Source organism: Ursus arctos, unplaced genomic scaffold (genome assembly GCF_023065955.2).
Source record: "Ursus arctos isolate Adak ecotype North America unplaced genomic scaffold, UrsArc2.0 scaffold_12, whole genome shotgun sequence".
Lineage (NCBI taxonomy): Eukaryota > Metazoa > Chordata > Mammalia > Carnivora > Ursidae > Ursus > Ursus arctos.
In genome coordinates this window covers 28609532-28626023 of record NW_026622786.1, presented here as the reverse complement: position 1 = coordinate 28626023, position 16492 = coordinate 28609532, and the positions used below count along the sequence as shown (strand labels likewise).

The 16492-nt window shown below is 39.1% G+C and overlaps 1 protein-coding gene across 1 annotated transcript in view; it reads right to left on the bottom strand.

Annotated features, from left to right (window-relative positions):
- Window positions 1-16492, bottom strand: part of DNTTIP2 (deoxynucleotidyltransferase terminal interacting protein 2) — a 19074-nt gene extending 2582 nt beyond the window's left edge. The window contains exons 1-6 of the mRNA XM_026497586.4: window positions 16362-16492; window positions 13710-15355; window positions 11353-11491; window positions 8453-8548; window positions 6636-6800; window positions 5082-5191 (exon numbers count right to left, since the gene is read on the bottom strand). Coding sequence (XP_026353371.3) covers window positions 5082-5191; window positions 6636-6800; window positions 8453-8548; window positions 11353-11491; window positions 13710-15355; window positions 16362-16433 — 2228 coding nt within the window. The 5' untranslated portion in view covers window positions 16434-16492. The remainder of the gene's footprint in view (window positions 1-5081; window positions 5192-6635; window positions 6801-8452; window positions 8549-11352; window positions 11492-13709; window positions 15356-16361) is intronic.

Below are 16492 nucleotides of genomic sequence, written 5' to 3'. Positions count from 1 at the left end.
AGGATGGAAAAAAATAAAGATTAGAATAGAAATAAAATAAAAAGGCAAAAAAAACAGACTCATCAAGAAAAAAGAGAACTCAAAATCAGAAATGAAGAATTAACAGATGCCATAGGAATAAAAAAAATTACAAGAAAATACTATGAAAAAGTATATGCCGACGAATTGGGACAACCTAGGAAAAAAATGGATAGATTGCTAGAAACATACAATCTTCTAAAACTAAGTCAGGAAAAAATGGAAAATTTGAACAGATCTACTACTAAAAAAACTGAATCAGTAATCAAAAGACTCCCAACAAAATTCAAGACCAGATGGAGCCACAGCTGAATTCTTCCAAACGTTTAAAGAAGAGTTAATACCTATTCTTCTCAAACTATTCCAAAAAATACAAAAGGAAAACTTCCAAAATCATTCTATGAGACCAGCATTTCTCTCATACCAAAGCCAGACAAAGACACTACAAAAAAAGAAAACTACAGGTCAATATGCCCCATGAACACAGATGCAAAAATCCTCAACAAAATATAAGCAAACTGAATCCAATGATACATTAAAAAACATCAGTTACCACGATCAAGTGGGATTTAAACCATGCATGCAAAAGCAGTATAATATTTGCAAATCAATGTACATTGACCAGAAAAAGAAGAAAAACCATATGATCATCTCAACAGGTGATCAAAAAACAAAACAAAAAAACCCCACCATTTGTTGGGGTGCCTGGGTGGCTCAGTTGGTTAAGCGTCGGACTCTTGATTTTGGCTCAGGTCATGATCTCAGGGTAGTGCGATCAAGCCCCGTGTTGGACTCCCTGCTGGGCGTGGAGCCTGCTTAGGGTTCTCTGTCTCTCCCTCTGCCCCCCACCCCCCACCTTTTAAAAAACAGTCACAAACCCAGATTTCAAGATATACTACAAAGCTATAGTAATCAAAACAGTAAGGTACTGGCACAAAAACAGATCAATGGAACAGACGAGAGCCCGGAAATACACACAGATACATGGCCAATTAATCTATGACAAAGGAGGCAAGAACAAACAATGGAGAAAACAGTCTTTTAAATAATAAATGGTACTGGGAAAACACGACAGCTACACGCAAAAGAATGAAACCAGACCACTTTCTTATACCATACGCAAAAATCAAAATGGATTAAAGATCTAAATGTAAGACCTGAAACCACAAAACTCCTAGAAGAAAACACAAGCACCAATCTCTTGGGACATAACCCTTACCAAAATATTTATGGATATGTCTCTTCAGGCAAGGGAAACAAAAGTAAAAATAAACAAGTGGGACTACACCAAAATAAAAAGCTTTTGCAGAGCAAAGGAAACCAATAAAACAAAAAGGCAACCTACTAAATGGAAGAAGATTTATGTGCAAATGATCTCTCTGTTAAGGAGTTACTATTCAGGGGCGCCTGGGTAGCGCAGTCGTTAAGCGTCTGCTCAGGGCGTGATCCCGGCGTTCTGGGATCAAGCCCCACATCAGGCTCCTCCGTGGGAGGCCTGCTTCTTCCTCTCCCACTCCCCCTGTTTGTGTTCCCTCTTTCACTGGCTATCTCTCTCTCTGTCAAATAAATAAATAAAATAAAATCTTAAAAAAAAAAAAGGAGTTACTATCCAAAATATATAAGTAACTTACACAACTCACACCAAATAACCAAACAATCTGATTAAAAAATGGTCAGAGGACCTGAACATTTCCCCAAAGACATACAGAAAAAGGATAACACACACATGAAAAGATGCTCAACATCACTAATCACAAGGCAAATGTAAATCAAAATCAAAGTGCGACATCACATCACACCAGTCAGAATGGCTGGTATCAAAAATACAAGAAGTAACAAATGTTGGCAAGGACTTGGAGAAAAGGGAACCTTCAAGTACTGTTTGTAGGAATGTAAATTGGTGTAACCACTGTTGAAAAAAGTATGGAGGTTCCTCAAAAAATTAAAAACAAAAATACCATATGACTTAGTAATTCCACTACCAGGTATATACCCAAATAAAAACACTAACTCAAGATATATGCACCCCACGATTATTTATAATAGCCAAGATATGGAAGCAACCCAAGTGTCCCATTGATAGATGAATGAATAAAGATGATGTGAGACAGATACACACACACACACAGAGAAATATTACTGAGCCATATAAAAAAATGAAATCTTGCCATTCAGGACAACATGGATGGACCTAGAGGGTATTAAGCTAAGTGAAAGAAGTCACACAGAGGAAGACAAATACCATATGATTTCATGTATAAGCGGAATCTAAAAAAAGCAAACAAAAAACAGACTCTCAAATACTAGTCAGAATGCCTAGGATTAAAAAGAAGTAACAAGTGTTAGTGAGGATGTGAGAAAAAGGAACCCTTGTGCTTTTGTTGGTGGGAATGTAATTTGGCACAACCACTATGCTTGTGCCAAAACAGTACGGAGGTTCCTCAAAAAGAGAGAAGAAACTGGTGGCTGCCAGAGGTGGGGGATGGGTGAAATAGGTGAAGGGGATAAAGAGGTATAAACTTCCAGTTATAAAGTAAGTCATGGAGATGAAAAGCCCAGCAGGACAACACTGTCAACAGTATCACAACATTGTATGGTGACAGATGGTGACTACACTTATACTAGTGAGCATTTTGTAATGTACAGAATTATCAAATCACTACATTGCATACGTGGAACTAATGTAACACTGTAGTCAACTGTACCTCAACAAACAATACCGAAAATCACACACAACACAGAAAATCACATTTTCTCCTGTATATTACGCTTACTTCTTCTGTCCCAAGATATACCTACTAATGAACATATGACGCATTAAATACGTTCAATGAAGTTCCCTATCCCAAAGTGTTCAGAGGCCAGAAACCTCTTAAACAGAATGTTGTAGAAGGAATTAAAACATTCCGTGGAGATGGGCCAGTAGAGTGTTTCACATAGTGTGATAAATAAATCTAGGTGACAGACAATATTCACTTTAAGCAATGTATTTATCTTCATGCACATTACAAAAATTATAAGCCAGCAAACCCATTTACAGTAGGCAATATAAAGTTTCCTTTTAAAATAAAGCAGGCAGCATACAGATAATGCAAACATTGTGAAAATGGTATTCAGTGACTGAAGTATGGTAACAATGAACTAAGAACACTACCTCTAACCCACAATTTTGTGAGATTCATTCTACGAAATTTCCAGTTTACTTCCCCAACTTCCTCATGCTATTATTTTTTAGTGAAAGCACTATCAACACTGCTGTGATTTCTGAAATTGCTATCATCAATATTACAAAATACAGGTCAATTTTTAACCAGAACATATGGTTAACACGTGGTAAACAAAGACTTAATCAGCTTGCACCATGCCTGTGTGCAGATGGAGAAAAAGACAGGCTTGAGAGAGTTAGGAAAATGGGAGAGACTGCCTATGAATGTGGACTGAAGGAGGAGGTGTCAAGACCTGCTAACGGGTGGATGGTGATGCTGTTCAGTCATGAGATATAGAGCACTGGGAGAGGATTAGCTTTTACTGGAAGGGTGGAGTCAGGAAAGGCCAAGTTAACTAACTCCTAGAGATGCTTATGAGAAACCCACTGGATGTTCCTGAGGCAGCAGCTGGGTATGTGGGTCTGCACTCAGGAGCGATCTGGACTAGACATACTACATTTGGAAGCCAACAGTATATAGATTATAATTAAAGCCCTATAGGGGATGAGATTTCCAAGGAGAGAATAATAAGCGAGAAAAGAGCATTGCTCATTTCTACAATTTTTACCATTACCCAGGCTAATTAAATAGCTTACATAACACTTGTGTTAAATTTGTTTTCCATGATGACAAAGTTTTTAAAACCCTTGACACATCTCTTCACTTTTGCTATTAAATCAATCCGGAAGTTCAACAAGGGTTTCTACATGAGGTATGCTTTTAAATCTCCTATTATATATACACAGCTGCTTCAAGGACATTTAAACATATTCCCAAATGCTCCCTCTTAAAAAAAAATCCTCCAACTCCATGCCCACAACTAGCCTTGCCTCTCTCCCTCTTCCCAAACTTCAAAGAATTGCCTCCATTTCTTCATTTTCAACTCACTCTCCAGTCCTCTCCAGTCTGGTTTCCTCCTCATCACTCCCCTAAAACTCCTGGCAAAAATGTTTTGACCTCCATGTATATCCAAAGGAAGTTTTTAATTTTAGGTTTTTTTTTAAAAATTTAATTTTGTTTAAATTCAATTAACTAACATACAGTGCATTATTAGTTTCAGAGGTACAGTTCAGTGTTTCATCAGTTGTATGTAACACCCAGTACTCATTACATCACGTGCCCTCCTTAATGCCCATCACCCAGTTTGATCTCTTAGCAGCATTTATTCCTGTTAACCACTCCCTCCATTTGTATCTGCTCAAAACATTCTCCATTCTTGACTTCTGTGACACTATGCCATCCTGGTTTTCTTAATGGCCCCTTAGCTATTCTTTCCTAATCTCCTTTGCAGGCTCATTCTCCTCTAGCCAAATATTTTCAAGCTTCCATCTAAAGCAGTGGTTCTAAACTGGGAATGCTTATGCTCCACGGGGACATTTGGAAATGTCGGCATTTTTGTCACAAATTGGGGATGGGGTGCTACTGGCATCTAGTGAGTAGAGGACAGGGATGCTGTTAAACATTCTACAATACACAGGACAGTTCCCCCTAATAAAGAATTATTCCATCCAAAATGTAAACAGTGCTGTTGTTGAGATACTGTGCTAAAGCCATTTAAAAATTACCTGAAATTGTAAAGTTTACATATATTCTTTTTTTTTTTTTAAAGATTTTATTTATTTATTCGACAGAGATAGAGACAGCCAGCGAGAGAGGGAACACAAGCAGGGGGAGTGGGAGAGGAAGAAGCAGGCTCACAGCAGAGGAGCCTGATGTGGGGCTCGATCCCATAACGCCGGGATCACACCCTGAGCCGAAGGCAGATGCTTAACCGCTGTGCCACCCAGGCGCCCCAAAGTTTATGTATATTCTAAAGGAAAACATACACAATACAAAGTGAAACATAAATTCCTTTACCTTCTGAACTCAGAATCAGCCAGCAATTCTTCCACTATAGTTCTCTTCCTTTGTTTTTTGGGAATTCGTGAATGGTAGAAGTCAGCTGGATTGTCAACAATGGTTCCAATCTATGAGCAATTGATTGAAATAAGTCATGCAATACTTGAATGCTAAGTTGCCTCCATATTTCAGGGTAGCTCTAACAAAGTATCTTTGTAGAAAGGAATGGAAAACCCAACTTAAAGGATATCAATATTAAAGTTGGTTTTGCCATTTTTTAAAGCAAAGTCACCTATTCAATTGGCACTGGGTCCTACTAATGACATTTCATTAGAATTTATAATAAAGCCAAAAATCCTTATATAATTTAGTGCTAGGCAGGACAGTAAATTCTTGATGAACAGTTTAACTAGAAAAGTCGGACAGACAATATCAATTCTTTTTTGTCTCCTAATTTAATAAAATTGACACATAAACTCTACTATACAACTATTTGATCTCCTAGGTTATCATAAGTGCTACCAGCATAGAACCTTCTTAGTAACCTCTCTGCATTTGTTCATACATTCAACCAAGTGAAATTTATAGTGTCCACTATGTGCCAGGTAGTGTGCTAAGTGTTTGGGAAATAAAGATAAAGAATATCTGGTCCTTGCCAGCAAGGAGCCCATAGTCTTAAGGAAAATCCACAGACAAGTAACTAAAAGATTAAAGCATAACATAATTATTATGTTGAACAAAACACTATAGATGCCCTAAAAAAATAAGTGACCAACTCTACCTAAGGGAGGTCAAGGCTCCTCCAAGTGTGTTAGAGCTAACGAGGGCTATGTGACAGAAGAGCTGGTGAGCTGGTATGAAGCAGACCGTATAGACTCTACCCTACAGGTCATAAAAAAATCACCAAAGCTGTCATTGAATGTTATCTGTAATATCACTGAGCAGAGGTGTATCATGAACATACTGCCCTTTTGTAAAAAGAACAGATGACTGGCTACAATGTGAAGGATGGACTAGAAGGGAGAGCAGACCTGGAGGTGAAGGACTATTAGAGTAATTCAGATAAGTGACAAGAAAGAAGAACAGAATGAAGTTGACAGCTACCAAATGAAGCTGACGGCTACCAGAAGGTTCTCAACTGGATTTTCATCTGGAAACACTTTGAAAACCAACCTTTAACTTATTTTCAGCATTTGCCTGGGGATGCCCCTCTATCTGGAGAAGAGGAGTTTGGTGCAAATGACTAAATATTTCCTCCTCCATCATGTAAGGATTCTTGCTGTTAGGCTAATACTATTCATATATGGTATACCCAACTTAGAGGTTCCGTAACTTTTAGAAGTATGACCTGGAAACTTAGTTATCATTTGCAACACCTTCTCTCTATATAGAACACCATTACAAGCTGGTGGCCAAAAGGTTGTCCGAATTGGGTTCTGCCCATTATTATATAGCCTAAGCAGATATGCACTACAAATACTCACCTATGTTAAGAGTAAACAGAAAGAACACTATTGTGCTTTCCAAACTAAAATCCACAGAACATCAACGCCATTACTGTTTGTTTTATACCTGGAAGTACTTGGGGAAGCCATCCCTATCATTTTTCTTGTAAAACCTTTTTGGGTCCATGCTAGCTCTCATCTTCAGTGCTTTGAGATCATTTTTTAGTTCATCTGTCAGTTCTGGAGCTTTCATACCAAACCAGCCATCACCTGCTGTTTTCTGTCGTTCTTTCTGAAATTCAGATTTCAAAAATTAAACATAAAATTCTAACTTTAATAAGCAATGTATAAACTACACCTCATTCTCTCCAAAATTGTATATACAGAAAACTTCATGAATTAAAAACAAATGACATTACTTAGCAGAATATATTAGTTCCCAGATTTACTTTTCACAAAATAAATTAAATCACAGTGTTTTCTTTGGTAATTTGGGCATAGTATTATCAGTTTTATAAATGAAGGGTCCTTAAAATTAATTTTTTTATATAGTAAGAACTGCTGACTTGCAGGGGTGCCTGGGTGGCTCAGCTGGTTAAGTGTCTGCCTTTGGCTCCGGTCATGATCCTGGGGTCCTGGGATCAAGCCCCGTGTCAGCTCCCTGCTCAGCAGGGAGTCTGCTTCTCCCTCTCTCGCTGCTGCTCCCCCAGCTTGTGCTCTCTCCCTCCCTCAAGTAAAACAAATAAAATCTTAAAAAAACCCTGCTGACTTGCTGGGAGAACAATACACAGCTCCAATTTTTATTGTGCAATATATCCTACACAAGAGATAAGTATAAAAACATTTTCACTTCTGGAGCTAATATGTAAATATTAACAATTTTATTCACTCACCAAGTTGACTCAAAGTCACTCCAACCAGTCCAGAAATCTATATTATTTCTAAAATTTAAAAAAAAGTTGTATTTTTTGGGAAATTCCTTTGTATTTTTTTAAAAAAATATTTTATTTATTTATTGGACAGAGAGAGACAGCCAGCGAGAGAGGGAACACAAGCAGGGGGAGTGGGAGAGGAAGAAGCAGGCTCCCAGCAGAGCAGGGAGCCCAATGTGGGGCTCGATCCCAGGACTCTGGGATCATGCCCTGAGCTGAAGGCAGATGCTTAACAACTGAACCACCCAGGCGCCCCTCCTTTGTATTTTTTTAAGCAAGTTTTATTTACTTGATTTTATTTCTTATTTCATTCATACATCATAGAGTGTCTACCATGTGCCAGCATGCTCCATATTAGTGATGAGACGTTACTGGCACACCACCCTCAAATTTCCTTCAAATTCTCTTGGTAACTTCTTTACACTTATTAGTTGAAATGGAAGACGGAAACAATCCCCTAACTTTTACAAAAGAAGAGTTTCCTACCCTCTCACTGGGCAGACTAGAGAGACTTGGGTTTTTAGGTGGCTACGTTAAGTTCCCAGAAAGGCCTGCAATGGAGCTCTTAGCTCTTGGTGAACACTACCTACAAGCCAAGAAGTGTGGACAATGACCTTATATGCTGGCTGTCACTGTTTTTATGAAAGGGGGAAAAAAAGCTGTTTTCTGTGTGCACCACTCGGTGCACTTTCACTGCGAAAATCTATATAAAATGTGTTTATGGAACTGTATTTTATGGGCCCTTAAATTTCTGTGAAAACTTTACTTGCAAATATATTATTTTTTTAATATTTTATTTTTACTTTTTAAGATTTTATTTTTTAAAGTAATCTCCACACCCAATGTGGGGCTAGAACTCAAAACCTACGATCAGGAGTTGCATGCTTTACTGAATGAGCCAGGTAGGTGCCCCGAAAATACGTATTTTTAAATTATACAACCATGTTGTATAGGATGAATGTATATAATCAAACATACTTCAACAATCTAAATAATGAGTCACTATACTTACTCTGCGTTTTTTCTGAAGTTGATGCTTTGATTCACTATAAGGTGGGACACAGTAGTTCTTTTCAAAATCAGGAGTAATGACAGCTTTCTGCAAAAGCTATAAAAATATTCAAGTGGTTTTAAAATAATATCAGAATATCACATAATTTTTCCCAACATCTTTTGCTTTATAAGAGAAACATCTCCCACACTGAAGACTACTCCAAATATATTAACCCTCTTTATACACAACCATACTACTGCAAAGTTGTTTCGGTCCTTAAGTTTATAAATTATATCACAATAAAAATGCTTTAGAAGGCAAACTGAAGGATTATTTTAAGAAACTTCATTCATCTTAAATTTCTTTTTCTAAATTGAATCAGCATATATCAGATTTACATTAATGTGCTGAATTTGTATTTACTGGTTTACAACCAGCCATGTGCACCAAACTGGAAAACAGTCACAGGAACAAATGCCACAATGGCTCTTGAAATCTCTGAAAACAAATAAACAAACAACCCTAACTGGTTTTTAATAAGTTCTTTTGATGTTGGGAAAAAAGCTTCTTCTGATTTGAGGAGACTGTATTATTAATAAGTACAGTGTTACAGGTTTGATTAAACAACATATTTATCTGTCTAGATAAACCTGCTTTTTGCTTCAACAATACATCTTAGACGCTCTTTCAATATCAGTTCACACAGATCAACTTCATTCTTTTTAATAGCTGTTATGCACCAACATTTTTCTTCTGACATTTAGTTTAAGTCTCCATCAAACCTTTTTCCATTAAACACTGTAAACGTCATCTATGCACACTTGTGATTATTTCTGTAAGATTCCAAAATGCATCACTTAAATTTTGACAGGTACTACTAAATTGCCTTGCATTCAAGTAACGTTAAATCCTACCAACAGTTAATCAGTGCCCTTTCTCTTTACATTGCCACCAACATTGGGTATTATCTTTTTGTGTGTTGTCACTGGTGCCCGTGGCTGTTTTCATTTGCTGTTGATCATCTTTTTGTGTTTTTATTAGCTATGTATAAGTCTTCTGTGGGAGACGCCTGTACTTTTTGGGGTTCTTTTTCATTTTTATAAATGGTTGTTTTTATTAATTTGTAGAAATGTACTTTGTATCTTGGTGTTATTAACCTACGGTCTCTTACACTTGTCTTTGTTAAGGTGTTAATTGTGAAAATTTTTAAATTTTGTGTAGTCAAACCTATTAATCTTTTCCTAAATGACTACTGCATTCTTTGTTTGCACAGAATGAACAATATTGTCATAATACTGTTTATGTCACTAAAAGGTCCTCAGGGTAATTAATTAGTCATCTCCCATAGGGTATGAACTAAAGATTGCTCCTTAGCTGTCAGATAGTTCACAGAAACACTAATTTGGTCAGTAACATTTGAAATTATCAATTCAGAAATCCCCAAATCCCCTAGAAGTTTCTAGATAGTAGGGCAGCAGTCTAGACTTTCCTTTCACTCAGAAATGAGAGCTTGATATTTAGCAGCTTAAGAGCTTATTGTGTGCCAGGTACTATAGTGGGCTTCAGGACAGTGGTTCTCAACTGGGAGCAAATGGCAATGTCTGAAGATACTTTTGGGGCATGTGTGTGCAGAGGGGTTAAGGGGTGCTGGATGCTACTGACAACTACTGGGTAGACACAAGGGATGCCGCTACATATCCTACAAGACATCCTCCCACAACAAAGAACCACCCAGCCCAAAATACCAGTATTGCTGAGGCTGAGAATCCTGTTTTAGGAACTGATTTAGGAAAAACAGTAAAATGACAATATGATCAATAATGAGTCAAATCTATACTTGGTGTTGCAGAAGCACAGAGGAGGAGTGGAGAGGACCAGAGTCAGAGAATTTTCCCAAAGGCAGTGATCTATGATCTCTGCGCTGGCCTGGAAAGAGCAGGGTATGTTCAGGGAACTACAGTAGTCTTCAGTGGCAAGAACACAGCAGGTGGACAAAGCTGAAGGAACAAAAGCATCTTGAACGTTCTGAGGGACTTAAACAGGAGAATATCACAGTCAGGTTTGTGTTTTGCTTTGTTTTGAAGTAATATCTACCTTCAACACGGGGCTTGAACTCACAACCTGGAGATCAAGGGGTCACATGCTCTTCTGACTGAGCCAGCCAGGTACTCTTTTTTGTTTTTTAAAAGAGAAATCTACCAAAAGTACAGAGGTTGGGGGGAGAAAAGAGTAAGGAGGCTACTGTAGTAGTCTAGATGAAAAATGGGGTGAAAAGGAGGCAACAGAGTATGTAAGCAACAGCATCTGCCAGGTTCAGAGATTGCAAAAGGGAAAGAGAGTTTGGCACCATTAATCAAGCCAGAGGATACTAAAGTAGCAGCTGGTTCAGGAAGGGAAGCGAAGGAGGGCAATTAGGGAGGTCAAGTGCTAAGATGAGCACATCTGAATACACAGTCAACAGGCACAACAGGATTTAAAGACCTGGAGGGACAGCAAGGCTGGAGAATACAGAGTTGGGGAAGCCATGCCATGCTGACTAAAGCTGAGGGTTTGGATGAGGTTACCTACTCTGTAATTCCCTTCTGAAATTATATGTACAGTTTTATGCCTATGTGCATATGTATATTTTTCCTGGTGAGAAGTGGCACCCACAGTTTTCAGATTCTCAACAGCATCCAGAACAGTTATGAAATAAAAATACAGCAAGAAAAGAGAAGAAAGCACAACCCCTAAGACAACTCGTAGGTGCAAGAGGAACGCTGATCCTGTATTGATTTATTTTTCAAGTGTTAAAAAAGGAGCACAGTAGACTAACGTGGTTTCACTGCAGGAAAATTAGTCTCTTACCAAGGACTAATCATGTCTAGAAGTGATTGGTTAGTTCTGTAAAAACCAACAGGACACTCCATGTAACTTACCTCATTTTTCTTTTTCTCCTTGATCTGTGTTAGGGTTCTCTTGTTCGACTGTAGTTTGTCTGCATTGAAATTAATATACAAACCACCCAACTGCTTGATACTCATACCAGGGTCTATGCTGCTGCTCGTCAACTTCAGACTGAAAGAGAAATGATCACTTAAAGATCAAGTAATCAGATCAAAATGGACACAACGGAGACTGTATTTTTATTTGTTTTTAAAGATTTTATTTGTCATAGGGAGAGAGCGAGAGAGAGGAGCCTGATGCGGGACTCATTCCCAGGACCCTGGTATCATGACCTGAGCCAAAGGCAGACACTTAACTGACTGAGCAAAGACCAAGGCGTCCTGAGACTTTTTTTTTTTTAAGATTTTATTTATTTATTTGACAGAGATAGAGACAGCCAGCGAGAGAGGGAACACAAGCAGGGGGAGTGGGAGAGGAAGAAGCAGGCTCATAGCAGAAGAGCCTGATGTGGGGCTCGATCCCATCACGCCGGGATCACGCCCTGAGCCGAAGGCAGACGCTTAACCGCTGTGCCACCCAGGCGCCCCCTGAGACTATTTTTAAAATCACTTTTCTCTTCTCTCCCCTTTTACTGCTTGCTAATGACCACAAACACACACACACACAAAAGGAAGTCTTATTTTTACAATGGAGTTTCTGAAAATCTGAAACACATGTTTTAAATCTAATAAAATCATTTAGAACAAAATTCCGGGATGAATAATGAATGAAAAAAGTTTTTTGGGACCACATCTAAATCTATTCCTCAGATTAACTTAAAGAAAATTAAGACTATATAATATGCCACTAGACTTCATAAAGGGATTTTACAAAGAAAATTACAGAGATGAGGAGATACATCTGGCAATTCAGCTCAACTTCATATACAGGTAGTTGAGTTAACAAATGTATGTACCTCTATCTCTAAAACCAATGAGAAAAACAGGTTCTGAACTTCCAGGTCATCCAAGCTTAGAAGTTTTTCTGGGTAAATAAGGGAATTTGGTAGTGCCTCTAAATCAGTGAGTTTTAAACAGCGGTGAACACCTGTATTTCCCACCAGAGATTTTCAAAATACAGAAGTCATACCCCATATCTACCAAATCAGTTGGGTCTGGGCTCCTGCTATATTTATGTAATTAGAATTTCTACTTTCGTATTACTGAAAGGTCCTTTTTATAAAACAAATACATTTGGACTTCCAGTTACTTTCTTGCCTAATTATTCATATAAACTGAACAGTTGAAAGCTTTGATCAACCTCTACTGGAAAGTGAAATCATTCTACTACAGTGGTTTTGTAGTGATTCTCAACCCTAAAGAGACATTAGAATTATCCTGGAGAAGAGTGTAGCTTTTAAAAAATAAGCATGCTTGAGGCTAGCCTCAGAAATTTATTTCATTCGTTTAGAGTGAAAACCGGGCATCTGTTAATGTATAGACCCTTGCCAAGGATGTATTTCCAGGGGCGCCTGGGTGGCGCAGTCGTTAAGCATCTGCCTTCGGCTCAGGGTGTGATCCCTGCATTCTGGGATCGAGCCCCACATCGGGCTCCTCCACTAGCAACCTGCTTCTTCCTCTCCCACTCCCCCTGCTTGTGTTCCCTCTCTCGCTGGCTGTCTCTGTCAAATAAATAAATAAATAAATAAATAAAAAAAAAAAAAAAGGGATGTATTTCCAGTGGATATGGGGCCACCAGGGCCCTGTGCCTAAGAAAAACAAATTTAAAACAGAAAAAAAGAAATTAAAGAAATAGCCTCAAAAGTTAGCGCTTTTCAATGGTTGATCGATGGGATTATAATTATTTTTCTCCAGTTTTTCTCTATTTTTCAACTTCTCTGCAATTAGCATGGAGAAAAGATAAAAGTTCCTTTCCTTCGCTTTTTTGTTGCTCTTAACAATCATGCAGGAAAATCTAGGGACACCTGGGTGGCTCAGTTGGTTGAGTGTCTGCCTCTGGCTCAGGTCATGATCCTGGGGTCCTGGTATCGAGTCCCACACCGGGCTCCCTTCTCATCAAGAAGTCTGCTTCTCCCTCTGCCTGCTGCTTCCCCAGCTTGTGCTCTCTCAATCTCTCTCTCTCTCTGACAAATAAGTAAAATCTTTAAAAAAAAAAATTCTTGCAGGAAAAATCTTAACAGATGATTTCAAATAGATCACTGGTGGGAGAAATATGACTAACAAAGGCACCCAGACTAGGGAAATGCTGGATAAAAGAGCTCTACCATAAAGAACCTGAGGCAGTACTTTTCTCAATTCCCATGGTTTCTAATATTTTATATTGTTATGGTAAATCGGCCACTTGAAATATGTATCAAAAACTTACTTTTAAAAATAAAGGTACAACTTACAGTTTAGACTTTGTGCTATTTAGTAAGTCGTCTTCATCACTAAACTCACTATCTTTGTTTCCGTCATGGTCCGATGGTTCTTCACTTTTTTCATCCTCTTCCTCCTCTTTTTCTTCCTCAGTAGCAGCTTCACTTGCCTTGTCTCCCTCATCCAAGTAAAAATGTTTATCAGTACTCAAGCCAGGAGTTGTGTCAATTACAAACAATGCATTGTCACATGACCTATTTTCTGATTCTCCATGTAATGACTCCTTTTGACCATTATTTTCAACAAAACACACAGTGTCCTCTTCATTCTCACTATTTTCAGACTGCTGGCTTTCATCACTGCTGAGAACTAATAAAACAGAATCATCTTTGTCCAGGGCTGTGTGGAGCTCAGACTTGAACAGCTTGGTTTCACACTCAAAACCTACATCCCTTCTTTCATTCCTGTCTTCACTGATACCTGTAACTGCGCAGTCTTCTTCATCACTACCACCATCATCAAATTCTGTCAAGTCACTTGTTTTTACGGTGCTCTTTCTTTCTTCATTCCATCTGTCCACTTCCACCACAGCAAATGTCTGAGCTAATGATTTCATTATAGCCTCACAGTTCAGATTTGAGGGCTCTGATGTGGTCTTATTATTTTGGGGGGTTGAATGCCTTTGAGAAACTAACCGCTGAATGCCAGTATCCCGAGGTTCAGAAAGGCTCTCCAACTGAGAATTTTTCTTATTTATTTCTTTTTCCTCATCTACTATTCCCTTGGCTTCTTCATCTAAATTCTTACAATTCTCCTTTGTTATTTCTTTGAGAGGTGCAACACTGGCCTTTTTCTCCTCTCTTACATTAAAACGTTGGCGCTTTTGCACTGTTTGTTTTTTTTCTGAATTGCTGCGGAAGGAATCATCATCAAAGTCATTATAAATTTCATTATTATAGAAATTTGGCTTATTTATCTGAGAAAGAGATCTTACTAGTAAACAAGTTGTTTGTCTGGTATCTGAATCCTCTGAATTCACAGGAATATTTATGATTTGTTTTTCATTTTCCGGTACAATATCAATATCTTTCTCCTCAGTTTGTGCATGTAATTTCTTCTGCATACTCCTTGTTCTCATTGTTGCAACTCCAGAAATTGAAGAAATGTCTGAGTATGATGACTCAGCATCAGAAATAGCTTCTGCATGTAATTCTTGGCTTGGATCTCTTACAGATTTAGCCTTACTTCTTCTGGTCCTTGTAGTTATTACTGTGGGCGGCACAATTCTAGAAATACCTGAGACATGTGATTCAGCTTCAGAGTCACAGTTGTCTTCTTCAGTATGAGACTGATTTACAGCAGTTACTTTCAGCCTTTTCCGAACACTGGACACTGGAGTGCATGCAACTAAGATCTGCCGTCTCCTAGTTACTCTTAAAATGGGATCCTGGAGCTCAGACACAGAACAATTTGACTCTGCTTCAGAGGTCTCTCCATCAGTAGATGGTTTGTTCATTTCTGATAATGAAACTGTAGTTCCGCTCTTCCTCTTTCTGGTTTTAGGAGTTCTAGAGACTGGACTTTGTTTCCTAGTGGTTTGTGATTCCGCAGTAGTTAGGTCAACAGGCAGACATTCCTTCCTGCCTTTTGGATGTGCCTGAATTCTTTTAGCAGAATTCTGTAAGCCAGAATAAATACACTGTAATTTAGGGAGGACTGGAACTAGGGCACTCCTCTCTGGAGCACATTTTAAGAGGGTACTACAAAACTCAGTAAATATACAAAACCATCACCCATTAAAAAAAAAAAACACGTAAATACTAAATACCGGATCTAACACTGCATTTGCAAGACCCTGCCTCACAACCACCAGTACCCATGATTTTTAAAATAAGAACAAAAAACATATACTGGATCTGACTCTGCATTTGCAGGACCCTGCTTCAGTCGCCTCACCCAAGACCTAGATCTAATTTGAGGGAACTAAACAATTAACTGAAAAGAAAATTTTCTGCACGAAAGTATCAAATGCCAAATATGGTTGGTAGACCTACATTCTGACACACGGGAAGAGAGAAGAAAGGAAATATTAACTATGAGCACAGATGTGTTTGGGAACACACACATCAACGGAATCAGTCGCGGCCCTTACCTTTACATACATAAATGAATTAACGCTCTATTCCCTTCGTCGCAGAATCAGAGCCAGCGGACGGCTAGAGCCACTAACAGCCGCCAGGCGGCGTCACTGCAGCCTTCCCCACTCCAGTATAAAGGGCTGTGGGGCCCCTACCAGCTCCCCACGTGACAACGGTAACCTTCTCTTCAACCCTGCTCATTATAATTAGACTCACACTTGGCGGCCGAAATTAAACCTTCTTCGTACGGTTGTAACAGGTTAAAAGGCCTCGGCTGTGCATCTTTCGTTACGAACGTGAACTACCCAAAGCAAGTTACCTGACCTCTCTGTTCCAGGCTAAGGACTGTCTTAAAGCAACCGTAGCGAGGACTGAAGAGGAAGCTACGGGCTTAGCACTGGGTCTGACACTGCAGCGCGCGACAAACTCAGGCCCTTTCCTCCGCTTCTCGTCACGCTGCTGCGCCGGACCTTCGCGCCGCCCTACCACCCTGAGCGCCGCTCTGTGAAGCAGCGGCAGAGATGAAGGCGCTCTGCGATCTCCTACCTTCTGTTGGGAGTTTTCAGCCAACGTGGCTTGGATCGTGGCCTGAGGCCTCCCGGACCTGGTCACCACCATCTTCCCGGCTCGCCGCCACCTCGACTTGCCTCTGTTCCAGCGCACCGGAAATGCGTCAA